General features: G+C 40.3%; 1 protein-coding gene across 1 annotated transcript in view; it reads left to right on the top strand.

Moving 5' to 3' along the window:
- The window catches only part of XPO4 (exportin 4), a 116,311-nt gene that overhangs the window by 9,774 nt on the left and 88,834 nt on the right, over positions 1–17,703 (top strand). The window contains exon 2 of the mRNA XM_070049128.1: positions 13,002–13,107. Coding sequence (XP_069905229.1) covers positions 13,002–13,107 — 106 coding nt within the window. The remainder of the gene's footprint in view (positions 1–13,001; positions 13,108–17,703) is intronic.

Raw genomic sequence — 17,703 nt, 5'->3', positions numbered from 1 at the left:
AAAAATCATTTATTTATTTGAAAAACTGAGACAGAAACAGAAAGACTTCCCAACTGGTAGTTCACTCTCCAAATGCCCACAGATGCTAGGACTGGGTTAGATTGAAGACAGAAGCTGGGACTCAGTTGAGGTCTTCCACATAGGTGGCAGGGACCCATGTACTTTAGCCATCACCTGCTGCCTCATAGAGTGTTCATTAGCAGGAAGCTAGAATTGAGAATGGAGCTGGGACTTGAACCCAGGCACTCCAGTATGGGACAGAGACATCCCAGGTAGTGTTAACTCACTATGCCAAATGCCCATCCCCCTGACTATTTTGAATTAGCAATTTTAGTAAATTTAGAGCCAGTTATTCTTCTGGAACATTTTTTTTTAACTCCATACAAATCAGTTTCATATAAATTTGACTTTTTAAAAATTTGAGAGGCAGGGACACAGAGAGAAAGCTCCCATCTGCTAATGCCTATAGTAGCGGAGATTTAGGCCAGGAGTCACAAACTCAATCTAGGTTTCCCGTGGAGGTGGAAGAAGGTACCCAGTTACTTGGGCCATAACCATTTCCTTGGGTCTGCAGGAGCTGGTGCCAGTCATTGAACCCAGTGCTCTGAAGTGAAATGTGATTGTCTTAACCATTAGATGTACTTATGCAATATTTTTAATATTTTCTTTGATAATTTCATTATTTGTCAAGGTCATACACAAGATACCAAAATTAACTTCATTTTTTTGTGTGTGTATAATTAGAAATGCCTGTTTACTTTTTTAAAGATTTATTTATTTACTTGAAAGAGTTACACAGAGAAAGGAGAGGCAGAGAGAGAGAGAGAGAGAGAGGTGTCTTCTGTCCCCTGGTTCACTCCCCAGATGGCCAGAACAGCCGGAGCTGAGCTGATCCGGAGCCAGGAGCCAGGAGCTTTCTCTGGGACTCCCACGTGGATGCAGGGGCTCAATGACTTGGGCCATCTTCTACTGCTTTCTAAGGTGCATCAGCAGAGAGCTGGATCCCATAGGGGATGCTTGCTGCAGGCTAGGGCTTTAACCAGCTACGCCATAGCGCTGGCCTCTTTAGTTTCTATTTCTAAGCCTGTAGATATTTGCTTTGCTGTAACAATTTTCAAAGCTAGAGATTCTAAACTCTTGGAGGAATTCCAGTAGTTCCCTGAAATGCTTCACTGTAGTGTCTGTGCGTGTGCTCTTGCTCTGTCGTGACTGACAGTTTACTTCTAGAGCCTGGCAGCTCTTTCCTTGGTGCTCAGGCAGCTGAGTTGTGTTTGTGCAGGTGCCTCAGGGCAGGCTGTGGGGATGGACATGCGAGCTAGCCTTCCACTGTGGGTGCTGGCACTGTCCTCATATGGAATACCTTTCCTGTCACTGCTGCCAGTCTGGGCTCAGGTCCCACTGCAACCACCTGGAAGGCCCTATGGTGCCCAAGCTTGCTCAGAAGTGTATGCCTACGCTTGGCCACCAGCCCACCTTCACTGCTCACAGAAATACTTCCTTGCACAAAACATGAGGTCCAAGATAAAGTTGTTAGGAATCTCAGATTGGTAGCAGCAGCACATCAAAGTAAATGCGGGGCTTTTTGTGATTGCCCGTGTCCCACACCCTGAAAGCCATCCTTGGGCTCAAGCACATTGAGCTTTTTTAAGTTCTTCGTGCTTAATCTCACTCATTCCGGAATATTATGTTTGTATTGCATTGATGTGAAATACCCTTCTCCTGCCTTTCTTAACATTTAATTCTTCAAAACTCATTGTAGTTGTTTACTTTGTCAAAAAGCAAAAAGCCTCACTACTCTTCTAGACTAAATTTTTGTATTGTAACACCATTTGCTCTGGGAACATCTATTGCAACTGCGATGTTACACTGTTTGTGTGATTCTGTGATTGTTTTAGAATGTAAGCTCCTCACAGACTCACTGTTGTGCCTGTAGCATCCTAGCAACTTTGTCTGGCACCTTGTGGGCAGTTGATGGTGATTCGTGGCCTGAAATACAGACAGGCTGACTGCTGTTGGGCGGTGCAGACAGTGTCGTGCTGGGGTGCAGAGGTAGGTTACCCAGGTTTGAAGTGAGGTTTACTAATGCTTGCTCGTTGGAAGGCTTTGAATGACTGGTTCAGGACCTTTGCGGCAGGGCAGCTCTTCTCCCATTGCTGCTGCTCTGCACCAGCCACACCAGCTTCTTTTCACCCTGTCCTCCATTTCACTTCAGGGCTCTTGTATACTATTCCTTTTGCCTGGCATGCTTTTCTTCCTCACTTTCACCTGATCTTCAGGTCTCTTAGTAGTCACTTTCTCAGGGAAGCTTTTCTTAGCCTACCTGAAAGGTGGAACTCACCCTTCCCATACTCAGATAACTGTGTAGTTCTTTTATAACACCTACAATGTTGAGAATTTACATTTATTTGTATGATTAATGAATGGTGGTTTGCCTTGCTAGACTCTAATATGGGGGTACTTTAAAAAGTTTATGGAATGGGGCTGGCTCTGTGGCGCAGTAGGTTAATCTTCCGCCTGTGGCAGCTGTTCGAGTCCTGGCTGCTCCTCTTCTGATCCAGCTCTCTGCTATGGCCTGGGAAAGCACTAGATGTCCCCAAGTCTTTGGGCCCCTGCACCCATGTAGGAGACTGGGAAGAAGCACCTGGCTCCTGGCTTTGGATCAGCCCATCTCCAGCCATTGTGGCCATTTGGGGAGTGAAGCAGCAGAAGGAAGACCTTTCTCTCCATCTCTCCCTCTCACTGTCTGCAACTCTACCTCTCAAATAAATAAATATAATCTTTTTTTTTTTTTTTTTTTTTTTTTGGACAGGAAGAGTGGACAGTGAGAGAGAGACAGAGAGAAAGGTCTTCCTTTGCTGTTGGTTCACCCTCCAATGGCTGCCGTGGCCGGAGCACTGCGGCCGGCACACCGCGCCTATCCGAAGGCAGGAGCCAGGTGCTTATCCTGGTCTTCCATGCGGGTGCAGGGCCCAAGCACTTGGGCCATCCTCCACTGCACTCCCTGGCCACAGCAGAGAGCTGGCCTGGAAGAGGGGCAATTGGGACAGAATCCGGTGCCCCGACCAGGACTAGAACCCGGTGTGCCGGCGCCGCAAGACGGAGGATTAGCCTAGTGAGCCGCAGTGCCGGCTGTGTATATCTGTTTTAATATAAAATTATTTTTTTTTTTTATTATTTATTTTTTTATTTTTTTTTTATTTTTTTGACAGGCAGAGTGCACAGTGAGAGAGAGAGACAGAGAGAGAAAGGTCTTCCTTTTGCCGTTGGTTCACCCTCCAATGGCCGCCGCTGCAGCCGGCGCACCGCGCTGATCCGATGGCAGGAGCCAGGATCCAGGTGCTTTTCCTGGTCTCCCATGGGGTGCAGGGCCCAAGCACCTGGGCCATCCTCCACTGCACTCCCTGGCCATAGCAGAGAGCTGGCCTGGAAGAGGGGCAATCGGGACAGAATCCGGCGCCCCGACCGGGACTAGAACCCGGTGTGCCGGCGCCGCAAGGTGGAGGATTAGCCTATTGAGCCACGGCGCCGGCCCCTAATCTTAGATTATTAATTTTGGAAGTTGATGGATCTATATTTTGTGGCTTTGTGGTAGGGATTAGAGAACTAATTAGAAAATAAATCAGTAAGATAGTGACCAGATAAGATGGTGATGTTAGAGAAATCATAGTAGTGCTATATTGATAAGTATATGTGGAAAAATTATAGAAACCTTGGAAATTGAAAGACATTATAGGAGAGGGTCTGGACTTTGGAGTCCTCTTGACTCCACCAGTGACTGGCTATGTGACGTTTGGTACATAACTTAACCTCTCTGTATCTTCATCTCTAAAGTAGGAAAATAATATTTATCTCAGAGAGTTAATATGAAGATTACATGATTTAATGTATGCTAAAAGAAAAGTGGTTAATGCCTGGCACATAAGTGCTTTATAAACCTTACCTCTTATTTTGTACTTCAGTGTATTAGGTAACATTGCATCAAAGCACATAAATCAAGATAACATTAGAGTAAGCATGCAAATATTTGTTGTAGTGCTATTTGATGGAACTCTGTGCTGATGGAAATGTATATCTCCTCTCTCTAATACATTAAGTTGTAAATAAATTCTTCTAATTCCACATTTTAAATATTTTTCATAGGTTCTAATTATTTTTGGTTGTTCCATTCCTACTGTCAAAATGCAATATTGATTCTAGATATTAACTGCATCTTCAACAGATTCTTTGTTATTCTTTTTCTTGCTCTTGCTTCACCAAAGCATAACACTTTTTTTTTTTTTTTTTTTTTTTTGACAGGCAGAGTGGACAGTGAGAGAGAGAGACAGAGAGAAAGGTCTTCCTTTGCCGTTGGTTCACCCTCCAATGGCCGCCGCGGCTGGCGCGCTGCGGCCGGCGCACCCCGCTGATCCGATGGCAGGAGCCAGGTACTTATCCTGGTCTCCCATGGGGTGCAGGGCCCAAGCACTTGGGCCATCCTCCACTGCACTCCCTGGCCACAGCAGAGAGCTGGCCTGGAAGAGGGGCAACTGGGACAGAATCTGGCGCCCCGACCGGGACTAGAACCCAGTGTGCCGGCGCCGCAAGACGGAGGATTAACCTAGTGAGCCGCGGCGCCGGCCAACACTTTTCTTAATATAAAGATTTTGAATCTTAATATAAAGAATTTGCAAGGTAGAGTTACAGAGAGACAAAGAGAAAGAGAGCTTCTATCCGCTGTTTCACTCCTCAAATGCCGCAATGCTAGGGCTCTGCCAGGGGAAGCTGGGAGCCCAGATTTCAAGCAGGTCTGCCACATAGTTGTAGGGGCCCAAGCACTTGGGCCATCTTCCTCTGCTTCCTCAGGAGCATTAGCAGGGAGTTGGATCAGAAGTGCAGCAGCCAGCACTCAAACTGGTGTCCATATGGGATGCTGGATGGCTTAACCCAGTGTGCCAAAGTGCTGGCCCCAAAGCATAATACTTTTGAAAAAATTAATGGCACACAGGGGCCAGTGCTGGGGTGCAGCGGGTTAACGCCCTGGCCTGCAGTGCCGGAATCCCATATCGGCACCAGTTTGAGACCTGGCTGCTCCACTTTCGATCCAGCTCTCTGCTATGGCCTGGGAAAGCAGTAGAAGATAGCCCAAGTCATTGGACCCCTGCACCCATGTGGGAGACTCAGAAGAAGCTCCTGACTCCTGGCTTCAGATAGGCACAGCTCCGGCTGTTGTGGCCAATTGGGGAGTGAACCATCAGATGGATGACCTCTCTCTCCCTCTCTGTCTCTGCCTCTCTGCCTCTCCTCTCTCTGTGTAACTCTGACTTGCAAATAAATATATCTTTAAAAAAAATTAATGGCACACAATATTGATGAAGAGAAGAAGGACATGTTCTTTGCTTGATAATTGTAAATCACTTTGTTACTTATTTTTAAGATTTTATTTATTTGAGAGGTAGAGTTATAGAGAGAGACAGGGAGAGAGAGAGAAAGGTCTTCTATCTGCTGGTTCACTCCCCAAATGGCTGCAATGGCCAGAGCTGGGCAGATCCAAAGCCAGGAGCTAGGAGCTTATTTTGGGTCTCTCACGCAGGCACAGAAGCCCAAGACTTCTGCCATCTTCCACGGCTGTCCCAGGCCATTAGCAGGGAACTGGATTGGAAGAGGAGCAGCTGGGAAACGAACCGGCACCCATATGGGACACCGGTGCCATGGGTAAAGGCTTTGCCTACTACACAGTGCCAGCCACAAAATAGAATGATCAACACAATGATTTTTTTAAATCACTTTTAAATATACAGCTACCTTTAGCATTTGTTCATTTATGAACCTTATCAAGTTTTACACAGACATTATAAAAAATGAAAATACTGTCACATATCCTTTTAGCAAAACAGATTGGCTTAGGCTCTTGTCACAGAATATTGGGTAATGAGGTAATTCCTTTTTATTTTTTAAAAAGGTTTATTTATTTATTTGAAAGAGTTGCAGAGAGGGAGAGACAAAGATCTTCCATACACTCATTTCACTCCCCAGATGGCCACAACCTCATTGAAGCCAGGAATCAAGATCTTCATTCAGGTCTCTTAACATGGGTGGCAGAGGCCCAAGCACTTGGGCCATCTCCTGCTGCTTTTCCCAGGAGCATCAGCATTGTATTGGAAGTGGAGCAGCCAGGAAGTGAACCTGTACCCATATGGGATGCTGGTGTTGCAGGCAATGGCTTTACCTGCTATGTCTTTGCCCCCTTTCCCACCCCGATTTGTTTATTTGAAAGGCCAAGTGACAGGTGAGTCAGTTCTTCCATCCACTGGTTTGTTCCCTAAATGGTCACAATGGCCATTACTGGCCCAGGCCAAAGCCAAGAGCCTGGAACTCCATCCGGATTTCCCATGTGGGTGGCAGAGGCCCAAGTACTTGAGCCATCATCTGCTGCCTTCCCAGGTGTATTAGGAGGGAGCTGGGTTGGAAGCAAGCAGCCTGGATTCAGACCTTTACTCTGATACTGGATGCAGTTGTTACAGGCAGCTTGTACTGCCAGCCCCAAGAAGTAATTCTTGTACAATGACTGATTGGATGAGAATACTACACTTGCTCTTTGTCTTTGGAAGTATATTCTTCTTTCATTGATTCTTGAGTTTGAGGAAACTCATCAAGGGCAGGTGTTTGAACTTTGGTGGCTTTTCAGGTTGGATAATTCTGTGTTGATGAGGGCTGTGCATAGCAGGCTATTTACAGACCTCCTCACTCTCCATCCTCTAGTTGCCAGTAGCATGCCTCAGTTGTGACAACCAGAGATTTCCAGACACCATCAAATGTCCCCTGTGTAACAAAATTGCCTTAATTAGGAAGCCTTGTTGTAAGATATTGTCATTTAAAGACTCAAGGTCTGAGATTACACTTGCAAGATCAATTTTACCATCATGAAAGAGCCCAGATCTATCTGTAAGTTCTTTCTGCAGTGGTACGAATGCTGCACAGTCTCACGTGGCTTGCTGATAGGGACACAGTCTGAGAAGTGTGTTGTTAGGCAACCACTGTTATTGTGCATGTCCTAGAGTGACTTACAGCATAAATGGTGTGGGTTGGCCCTTCAGTCAGGCAATCCAGAGCTGTGGTAAGCACAAGATGTGTGAGGCTGCTGCTGGTGGAACATTACTATTTCATAGTGAATTTTTTTTTTAAAGTAGAAAGAACACGTTCTAAAATAATGATAAAAAGTGTAGTAAAATAAACACATAAACCAGTAAGTCATGTGTTACTGTTATCAAACAATAGGTACTGTATATAACTGTGCTGCACTCTTACACAGATGGCAGCACAGGGGGTGTGTTCACCAGTGTCACTGCTGATACAGGAGTCATGCACTGCACTGTGATGTTAAGGCGGCTATGTCATCACTAGCAAAATGAGTTTTCAGCTTCATTGTTATTTTATGGGACCCCTATTACATATGTGGTACATTACTGACCAAATTCATTGTGTGGTGTATGACTTTTGGCCTGTGTGATAGCTCCTAGCTGATAAGCATTTGTAGAGTGACTAGTACATCTGATGAGCTACAATAGTAACAATTTTAATTAATTAAACTGTAAATAGCCTATGTGGCTAGTAGTTGCTAGCCACATTGGACAACACTGTGCCACTGTATGTTTTTCCACAGTCATCTTCTAATTTGCCTGGTAATTGTGAGACCTCCTTTGTTAGTTTTTTCTTTGTTATTAGGTGTGGAAAGTGAAAAAACTAGTTCTTCTCAACATTGTTCAATGAAACCTTTAAAAAAAAAGATAGACTTGTGGTTGGTGTCTCCTGATTTCTTATACCTTTAAAAATTATGCTGTACCTTAGGCAGGAGGACCAAACAACAAAAAACCAGGATAATGTAATCAGGCTGATTCATTTAGCCACTGCATGCCCCTTCTGAGGGTAATTTCATCATTTTCCCGATTTCTTACCACTTTTTAAGAAAGTTTATTTTTATTATTTGAAAGACATAGAGACATGCAGAGAGAACTTCCATTTGCTGGTTCACTTCAAATACCTGCAACAGTTAGGGCTGGGCCAAGCCAAAGCCAGGAGGTGAGAACTCATTCTGGTTCTCTCCCAAGGGTGACAGTCATCACCTGCTGCCTTCCTGGTACACGTTAGCAGGAAGTAAACTCAGAAAGAGAAAAAAGACTGGGCCAAAAGCTCGGCACTCCAGTATGGGATGTGGGCATCCTACGTGAAATCCTAACAGCTGTGCCAAATGCCCACTCCCGGAATGTTTGTCTTTTTCCATCATTTTACATCCTCTTTTTCCGGCCCCTATGTTTTGTATGTGCATTTCTTACAAGCACCATAAATTTGAATTTTCTTTTTTATCTGGCCTAACAATATTAGTTTTCTTATCTAGACAGTTTGGAGTGATCACTGATAAATTATGATTTACTTCTGTTATTTGTGTAATTTTTTATTTCTTGCTGCTTTTTGGGATTTCAGTCTATATGTAAATATATATTTTAAAGAAGATTTATTTATTTATTCATTTGAAAGGCTTACATAGAGAGAGAGAGAGGAGAGACATAGAGAGAAAGCTTCCATCCACTGTTTCATTACCCAGATGGACCCAATGGCTGGGGCTGGGCCAGGCCAAAGGCAGGAACCAGAAGCTTCCTTGCTCTCCCTTGTGGGTGCAGGGGCCCAAGCACTTGGGCCATCTTCCGCTGCTTTTCTAGGCACATTAATTAGCAGGGAGTTGGATTGGAAGTGGAGAAACCAGGACACAAACTGGCACCCATATGGGTTGCTGGTGTCACAGACAGTGGCTTTACCCACTATGCCACAAGGCCAGCCGCAGTAATAAAAGTTCTTATTGTTGCCCAGAGAAAGGAAGAATCTGCAGGTCTCTTAGGAATTAACAGATGGGATTCTGACATTACTGAGGAGAACTTTAGTAGCATGCTGGGAGAAAAATCCAGAATCCATCAGTGGAGACAGAGTACAAATTCATAGTCATCTATGTGATGTGTAGTGAGTGCCTGTCTTTCTCCTAGAATTCTATAAGGCAAGGACCATTTTCCTTCCTTGGTGTCTCTGGCTCTGGTGTGGTGTTTGCTATGTAGTCAGCTCTCAGAAATGTTTTTTTGAATAGAAACCATTTAGGTATATATTCATGTTTTTCTTTCATACATTTCCCCCTCCACCCAAAAGAAAAAGCTCATAGATATTAAATTTGTTATTTAATCCGTTCATCAGTGAGTAATCTCCACAATTCCAACTGAGGGTTCCCACCCCCAACTCCCACCCTGCTCTGAGCCACTGCTGTTTTTCTCCGGTGGGATGATGAAGGTTGGAGCCAGCGTCACCAGTATGTTCAGTTTGGAACCTGGGAGCTCTCCAGGTCTTCTGCTAGTATAGATCCCTAGAAACAAGCCTCTGTGGCCCCCTATCCTTGCCTTGATTTTCTTGAAGATTACTGGCATTGATCACTGGTATCTACTGCTACTTGGCATTACTTCCAATTTTCCTGACTCATTTGATGTCATCTCTGAAGCTCTTTATAGCTTTACTCTTAGTGACAATGAGAAAACAAACAGGGCACAAAAAAAGACCTCTTTGTTATTATTTCTTTCCTGAAGCTTTATAGGCTGTGGAAAACACCCTGATATTGGGAATTACAGGAAGATTTTTAGGGGAGATTTGCTTCCTTTCTACCTGCAAGCCTGAAGAATGATGAGTCTTCTTTCATAAATTTGAACCATGTAAATGTAGTTTCTGTTAATATTTGGAACCCAGGAGAGCGCTGCTTCCTACTGATAGTCCGACATTGGGCTCTTTCCATGCTTCAGTTTCCTCATCTATAGAACAAGAATAATGGTAATAATGTCTTCATTATATGGTTGCTGGTAGGAATGAGATACCCTTCTCTCTCTCCCTCCCCACAAATATTATATTTATCTTATCTAAAATAATGTCTTGTAATGCTGAGTACTCAATAAATGTTGTTATCCTTAAATGGCTTTTCCTTTTTTAATGGTAGGCTCTAGGAATTTAGGGATTTAGTCTCTGGTGTGAGATAACTAATAAAGAAAAAAATAATTAAAAAGGGAAGTACAAATAAAGACTGGCATAAGGGGTGTAGGAGAGAGGCATCTGTTATGCTAGGCCTGTGGGGAAAATGCCAAGGGAAGAGGATGGAGAATCTGAAGCAGAATTTTTGACATTTCAGATTTCTCAAGGGTAAGTAGCTTGATAGGTGGTGAGTCTACATTGGTTACTACTCCCTGGGACTTTTAGTGGAAAAATGTGTAGTTTTGGTTTTGACTCTCAACAAAAGGGGACTGAAAGTATTTTTTTTAAGTTTCTCTGGATTTTTCTGATGCAGATAACTTGTTATTTGGAAACCACTGCCAAGTCAATCTCAAGGAGGAATTAAAAATTTTGGTTTTAGGAAATTAAAGTGAATATGATCTGCTGTTCAGTGTATTTTTATCTTATTGCTTGTATGATGATATTCAACTAGATGGTAATATATAATCTTTTAGATAATAATAATAAACTTTTAGACAATACATTCATAAAATCTGATATTTTATAAATGGGATATTGTTCTATTAGCATGTTCAGACCTGAATCTTTAGTGTATTAGATTAAGTATATGTGAATATCAGTATCTTTTGGGTTATCACTAGAAACAATTTTTGTTTATAGAATGCCTAGCATATTAATTTGTATCAATCATAATTACCTCATTTTGTATGTATGGTGCTTTTCAAGGATGTGGAGAAAGAATTGATGATTCAAAATTGGGTAATCAAGTTGATATGTGTTTGTATTAATATTACATGAGGGGGCCGGCGCCATGGCTCACTTGGTTAATCCTGCGCCGGCATCCCATATGGGCGCCGGGTTCTAGTCCCGGTTGCTCCTCTTCAAGTCTAGCTCTCTGCTGTGGCCCAGGAGGGCAGTGGAGGATGGCCCAAGTGCTTGGGCTCTGCACCCGCATGGGAGACCAGGCTCTTGGCTTCGGATCGGCGCAGCGCTGGCCGTAGCGGCCATTTGGGGAGTGAACCAATGGAAGGAAGACCTTTCTCTCTGTCTCTCTCTCTCACTGTCTATAACTCTACCTGTCAAATAAAAACAAATATTACATGAGTAGTAGTGTTTAAAGAATAAATTTTTTTTAAAAAAGGGCTTTGGTAATAACATATTATGAATAACTAATACATCTACAAGTAAATCTTTTGTCTTCATTTGCAAATTCTTTATTCCCACCATTTCCTTGGTTCATTAAGATGAGTTTGTGTCCTTACAGGACATCTCATTAAGGTCTCTGTTGACTGTCCGCTACTAAGTACATAGTTCGTTAGTAAACACTATTCTCATGTTACTGTTACAAATGGAGATCACCCTACATTACTCAGGAAATTCTGAATCATCAGTTCTTTCTCATCATCATCCTGAAAAAGCACTACACATGTATAGTTAGGCAAAATAATTATACAAATTAATATGCTGGCTATTCTCTAATCAAAAATTGTTTCTAAAGCTAATAATGTTCCAAAAGACATTCTGATGTTCGTGTACACAATCTAATCTACTAAAAATTTAGCTCTGAATAGAATATTAATAATAAGAATTTCAAACTGTTCTTGAATGAAAATGTTTTCATATTTGTCTAGAGAACTGTAGAGGGTGCTATATCATTAGAAATAGTAGTTCCAACTGGCTTTACTGGCTTTAGCCAATTATAAGACTTCTATTAAGCCACAGTATCACAGTACTTTGTTTTTAGGGTATGTGCATATGTTTAAAAATATTTTGACTGAAATTAGTGTAACTAATGTGGCATAATTAATACAACTTATGATATACTGTCCCTGATTGCAAAGTTTTCATCTTTCAGTTATTTGATGTAATTGGAATTATGATTCCCTCTATTTATATGGTTAGCATGATGAAAATATTTTCCTTACGTGATCTATCTCTACCTTCCCAAATTGAGAATTCACAGGCTATGTAAGCAATCGCTTCCCCTTCTCTTCAGATAGGTCTTAGTAGGTCAAGAGATAACCAGACCATATAATAGCAGTGTATATTTTAGGTAGTTCTGGTTCATAAGCATATTGTCTTTAGAAGAAAGGTTGTTACACCAAAATGGAATTTAAAAACCTGGACAGACTTTAGGTGGAAATATGGTATTTAGGACTGATTATTATTCAGAGAGGAGATCCATAAATTCAAAACTTTTTTTAAAGATTTGTTTGAAAGCCTGAGTTATAGAGAGAGAGAGAGAGAGAGAGAGAGAAAGAGAAATAGCTTCTGTCCTCTGTTCACTGCCTACATGACCACAATGGCCAGGTCTTGGCCAGGTCGAAGCCAGGAGCCAGGAGCTTCTTCCAGGTCTCCCACATGGGTGAAGGGGCCCAAGAACTTGTGCCATCTTTCATTGCTTTTCCCAGGCCATTATCAAGGAGCTGGATTGGAAGTGGAGCAGTGGGGACTCGGCACCCATATGGGTTGCCGGTATTGTAGGCAGTGGCTTCACCTGTTAAGCCATGGTGATCAAAACTTTAACTCTTCCTAATCATACTGATTTAATGGATGACTGTAGAAATCTGAGTAGGAATAATTTATCTTCAGTCCTGAATAATTAGCTTTATAACATTGGTTTTTAGTAACTTGGTTCCAATTTCATCAGTGCTAAATAGTTTAGAAATTATTTGAACTAGATCAAGTTAGACTAGTGTATATTTTGAAATAAAAGATGATAATAGGCCAGTTATGTTTTTAAGAATTATGAAAATGTTAGATAAGTATTTTTCTAAAATGCAGGCAACTTTAAAGAATTCTGACCCAAACCTTGCCAAGAATTTCTTTTTCCTGAAACCATATTTTAAATATTTATTGAGTATTATACTTCCTTAAGAAGTTAAGCAAGAATTTATTTCCCTTCAGGGAATTCTCTCTGGTAGAAGGGTTGCTATTGTAGTCAAGCTTCCTCATGAAATAAGTGAACCCTGTTTTTGTTTTTAACTCTCAAGGCACCACCATCTATGGTCAGTAATGAACAGCGCCAGCATGCAGAACACATATTCTTGTCATTTAGGAAATCAAAATCACCGTTTGCAGTTTGTAAGCATATTTTAGGTAAGTATTCCCTTTAAAAATATTTTGGCACAATCGGATCTTTGACATTAGCTTTTTAAATTCTTTTGTAAAAAAAACAGTGTAGTACATTTATATTTTCCCATTAATAATCATTTCAACTGCATTCTCTTTAAAGATATTCCTTAAAGCCAGATAGGAAGTTTTGTTTTTACTTTGAATTTTTCCCTCCCAGATACAGTGTTCAATAATTTGTTTTATTTTTTAACATAACATGAATGCTGTTAATGCTGGGGAGAAAAAAAACTCAGGGTTTTCTGATAATTTTCAAAAATGACAATTTATTATAAGAAATGTACTATAATATCTCTTATCCCATTGTTTTGAAATTAAGATTATTTTGTAGGTTCCTATATTTTCTTTTAGTTCTTTTTCCATAGGTTTTTATTTGAGATACCATTTAGTCTATACTCAGTATGCTTAGTGATTGTTAGTCACTTATGGGTATATTGTCACTGAATATCCTCAAGTAAGGCAATGATTGTTACTTTTGTCAAATATGTTGTATGAGTTCTTTATATGTAACGTACAGATAGAATTGATGTCTTCAAAACAGTAACAAAATCACAGTTCTCTTGTTCAAAGATGGCATTTTCTAAGAGTGTGTATGACGTTACCATCTGCCTCTTAGATGTTTTTCAATAGTAGAAAGAGAGATATCATTGGTTTGTTATTTTATAGCCTGATTGCTGTTAGCTGTTTTTTTCTAGTTGGAGCCATCTTTTATGTAACTTACATTTAAGGCTCTGAAAGGCTTTGTGAGTCATCTGCAACCACAAAGTTGGTTAGTTGAGTATTAGGAACTAAAACATCTGACCTTTTATTCTTGTGATTTTAAGCTTATCTATTAGTCATCAGTAGTTTGGCTTCCAGATTGAAATAAACTACAATCAAAGTTATGTGTTAAAAATGCTTGAGATCTAGGGCTGATAAACATGAGTTGTTATACTGTGGTGGAAAGAGCACTGGTAGTAGATGGAGTTGCCTGTGGTGCCTGCTGCATATTGTCAGCTCAAGGGAGTCACATACCGCTCTGGGCTGTCTTCTTTTTCACCTACAATGTGGGAATAATGATACCATTTGCCTGAATGGACATAGCTTGCTTAAGTTGTTTTCAGTGAAAATATAATAATATGTAAAGGCACCGTGTGAACAATAAGATAAATGTCATAACCACACTACCTCATTTTAAATAGCATTTTAAAATAGTTTAAAAGGGCAGTGTTCTGTTTGCAAGGAGCTAGCAGCAGTGGTGAAGGTGGATCTGTCTCATTCAAGAGGTAGCTCACACTGTGAGAACAGTTTTAGCAACTACCTTTTAATTTCAACTGAAGCCATTTATGTTTATTTATTTGAGTCATCAGTTTCCTACTTAGGTGGATTTGTTTCTGGCACTAAGATAACTTGCTATCTTATGCCTGTGAAGAATATTTATTTAAATGTTAAATTAAAACAAGCAAAACTAAAACTTAGTGTAAAGAGTGTAGAGATACATCAGCTCATCCTTATTGCCTTGAAATTGTTCAGTATTAACAGATTTAGAAAACCACTGTGTAAAACTATTAACGTGAAACAATTTGAGTCTGGTTTTCATGGCATATGCTTACCTGCATTGGCAAGGATTCCATCAGTGTTTCATCTGACTCTCCTACTGTAATTCACTTGTCATTCTAAACTAGTTGGGAAGTAGTTGATTTAACTTATGAGTATTTTATTGGAGCATATTTTTATACTGCTCTTTTCTAGAATATATATATATTTTATGAAGTACTAGTGCTTTGTTAAGATTTGAGCTTGTTTTGGAATACTTTTGTTTTCCTGGGTAAAATCTCCTAAAGAGTAGTATTGCTTGTTCTGGCTGTGCTTTTAAAATCAGTTTGGGTTTTGAAACATTAACTGTTTAAAAGGTGGAGTGCATGTATTACAAACATAATCATTAATGTACTGCAAAGCTCTGTGTTACATTAATGTTTACATCTAAACTTCACAGAAAATCTTTTAACTCCTTACTCAGTTGCCACCAGCACACAAGGGTAAATTCCTCTAAGAAGACTTCTCATACAAGTGGCAGTCAATCGCAATTCAGAATTTTCACATTCTTTTTAGGGATTATGTCATTTTACAGAATTTCTGGGAAATATATTCAAATAAAGGGGAGACTTTCTCTTTCATGCTTCCCTTTTCTAGCCTCTTAAATTCTTCCTTTTCACTTCTAAGCTTCAGTTTTATATGTTCCTTGTTTTTCCTCATTTCTCTCTCTTATCCTTTTGTTTTCATTTTAGTTTTTATTTTTTTGTTTTTTGCTCAGTGTGTGTGCATGCTTGTGTGTGCTGTGTGTTTGTATGCATGTTCCATGCTTATGCATTTTGTCAGAAAACTTAGACTGTCACCTCAGATGTCTTTGGCATTTAGGAATTTGGTAGCTTTTGAAGGGTTGGGTGTTTCTTCAGCAAACCTGTGAGCTCTCTCCTTGTTAAATAAATAGAACCAAGAGGGATTGTTTTACTCTTCTGAGCTAACTGTAGCGTTCCTTTGTCTTTCTCTCAGAGAGAAGATTTTGTTCATGTTTTATCTCAGAAGTAGCCAAAACAAAATGAAATATGAAGCCAGCAAAAATGTCCTTACACTTGTAAACTTTGACTTCTCTGCATTTGGAAAACTGTGTCCTTAGTAGTGCTGTCCATCTGAGCTTTTTCCCTCTGAGACTTATTGGCTGGTGTTGGCATAGGTATCATAAATGTCTAAGAGAACAGACTTCGGAGCTTACATTGTCTGTGCTTTGGACAGAAGTCATTGTAGTAGCTGAACATCTGTGTCTTCATTTTCTTAAAACTTTTTTGATCAGAATGGAGTGTTTTCCTTCTTTAACGTTCGTCTGCATGGCCTTGTGTAGTGTCAGACGGCTGGTAAGATACACATGAACTTCATTTACATGATTATTATTAAAGGCAGTTACTGTGGTAGCAAATGAAAGTTTTCTGCCAAAGTGACCTAAAATAATCCTCTGGGCAGTGTCATAGGAAGTGGCAGATCTTGCTGAGAGTAGTTAATTCAGAAGCTCTAGATGAACTGTGAGTTTCTTCATGAAGCCCTGGCAGTTTCCAGCATCTTTTGTAGCAAAGAGCTAGAATAAGGATCATACGGACGTGTGAAGTTCTTCTCTCGTATCATAGGTTTCAAGAGTTTGCTCCCGCATCCCTTGCATATTTATATTATGCACAAGTACAGCTTATGAAGGCTAATAATGTTTTTGAGTGTGTGAGAGAAAATGTAAGTAGCTTAGGAAAATCCCTTCTTTTAAATTTACTATTCTCCGATTCCTTTGTTCCTAGAGACAGCTCCTTATGGGGATAGTAGTAATTTCTTCATTTAATCCCATCCAGAGGTATCTAAGGAAAGGAGTTATGAGACCTCTTTGTCTCTTGAAAATCATTCATCTTCGTAGTTGCTCCCCTACCTCATGCCCTCCAAAGGCGGGACAAAGGCTCGGCTGTAAGCACAAATAGTAGGAAATAAGCACGTCTCATCACTCATCAGCGTCAGACGTGCTTGTTGGGCTGTATTCATGACATACATGATAAGGAGTGGGTAGCCTTGAGCAGGGAATCTTTGCCAGCTGTGTGACTTCAGATTTCTCCTTTACCTCTTGGGGCATCAGTTTCTTCAACTAAAGTAAGGAATTATATTGGATGGTTTCTGGACTTCTGTTTCTAAATTTCTGTGAGTGCCTTGGATTTTACTTCCTTATTAAAATCCATAGTTAAGGATTTCAAGATTCTGGCCCTTAAAATTGCAATACAAAACGAAGACAGGCAAGCAGCCATCATTTTTCCTCAAGAAGAGATGAATGAGAGATTTTTTGAAGTACCTGTATGAGACAGTACCATCTTTCTCCTTAGGTGAGCTAAATAGATATAGCTGGTTTCTGTTTCAAATCCTCTTCAAATAAAACCCTTATTTTTTGTTTCTTCCTAGAACTTTAAACATATCTTATTAGAAGCTATTCCTTTGTTTTAATGATTTCTTAATATTTTAAGGTTCCTAAGTTTTTGTGAATTCTGATTATCATCTTAATTAGAAGCCACATTAAGAAGCTGATGATTCAGGTCAGCTTCTTTTTCTCATCTGTTCACTCAATAAATAATTGCAATCAAAAGCATTTGTAGAATATACAGATGGGACGTTCTTTTGTTAAAATACCATTGCCCTTCAAAGGAAACTAGAAGTATAAATACTATTCACTGAATAAAAAAATCATATTAAGATAGCTTATAATAATAATTAAAACTTTTTAAAATAAAGATCCAAATTGGTTCCTCTTACTTGTTTTGGTATGTTGAAACTTCCTACATAGTAGTTTAATGTGATAGAAATGTATGTAGGGTACACCTTTTTTCTCCCATTTTTATAGCTAATTGTGTCAAGACTGCTTGTAAGATTTTTTAAATGAGCTGAGCTTGAATAGGACAGAAAGCAGTGTGCTTGTTGCCTATATCTTCATGTTCTTCTGATAAAATTCTTGAAGGTGCCATTCTATACCTAAAGTTAACCGTCATGACTTTCAGATGCTCATGTCCA

This window comes from Oryctolagus cuniculus, chromosome 9 (assembly GCF_964237555.1).
Source record: "Oryctolagus cuniculus chromosome 9, mOryCun1.1, whole genome shotgun sequence".
NCBI classification, from domain to species: Eukaryota; Metazoa; Chordata; class Mammalia; order Lagomorpha; family Leporidae; genus Oryctolagus; species Oryctolagus cuniculus.
This window is presented reverse-complemented; position numbering and strand designations above follow the sequence as displayed.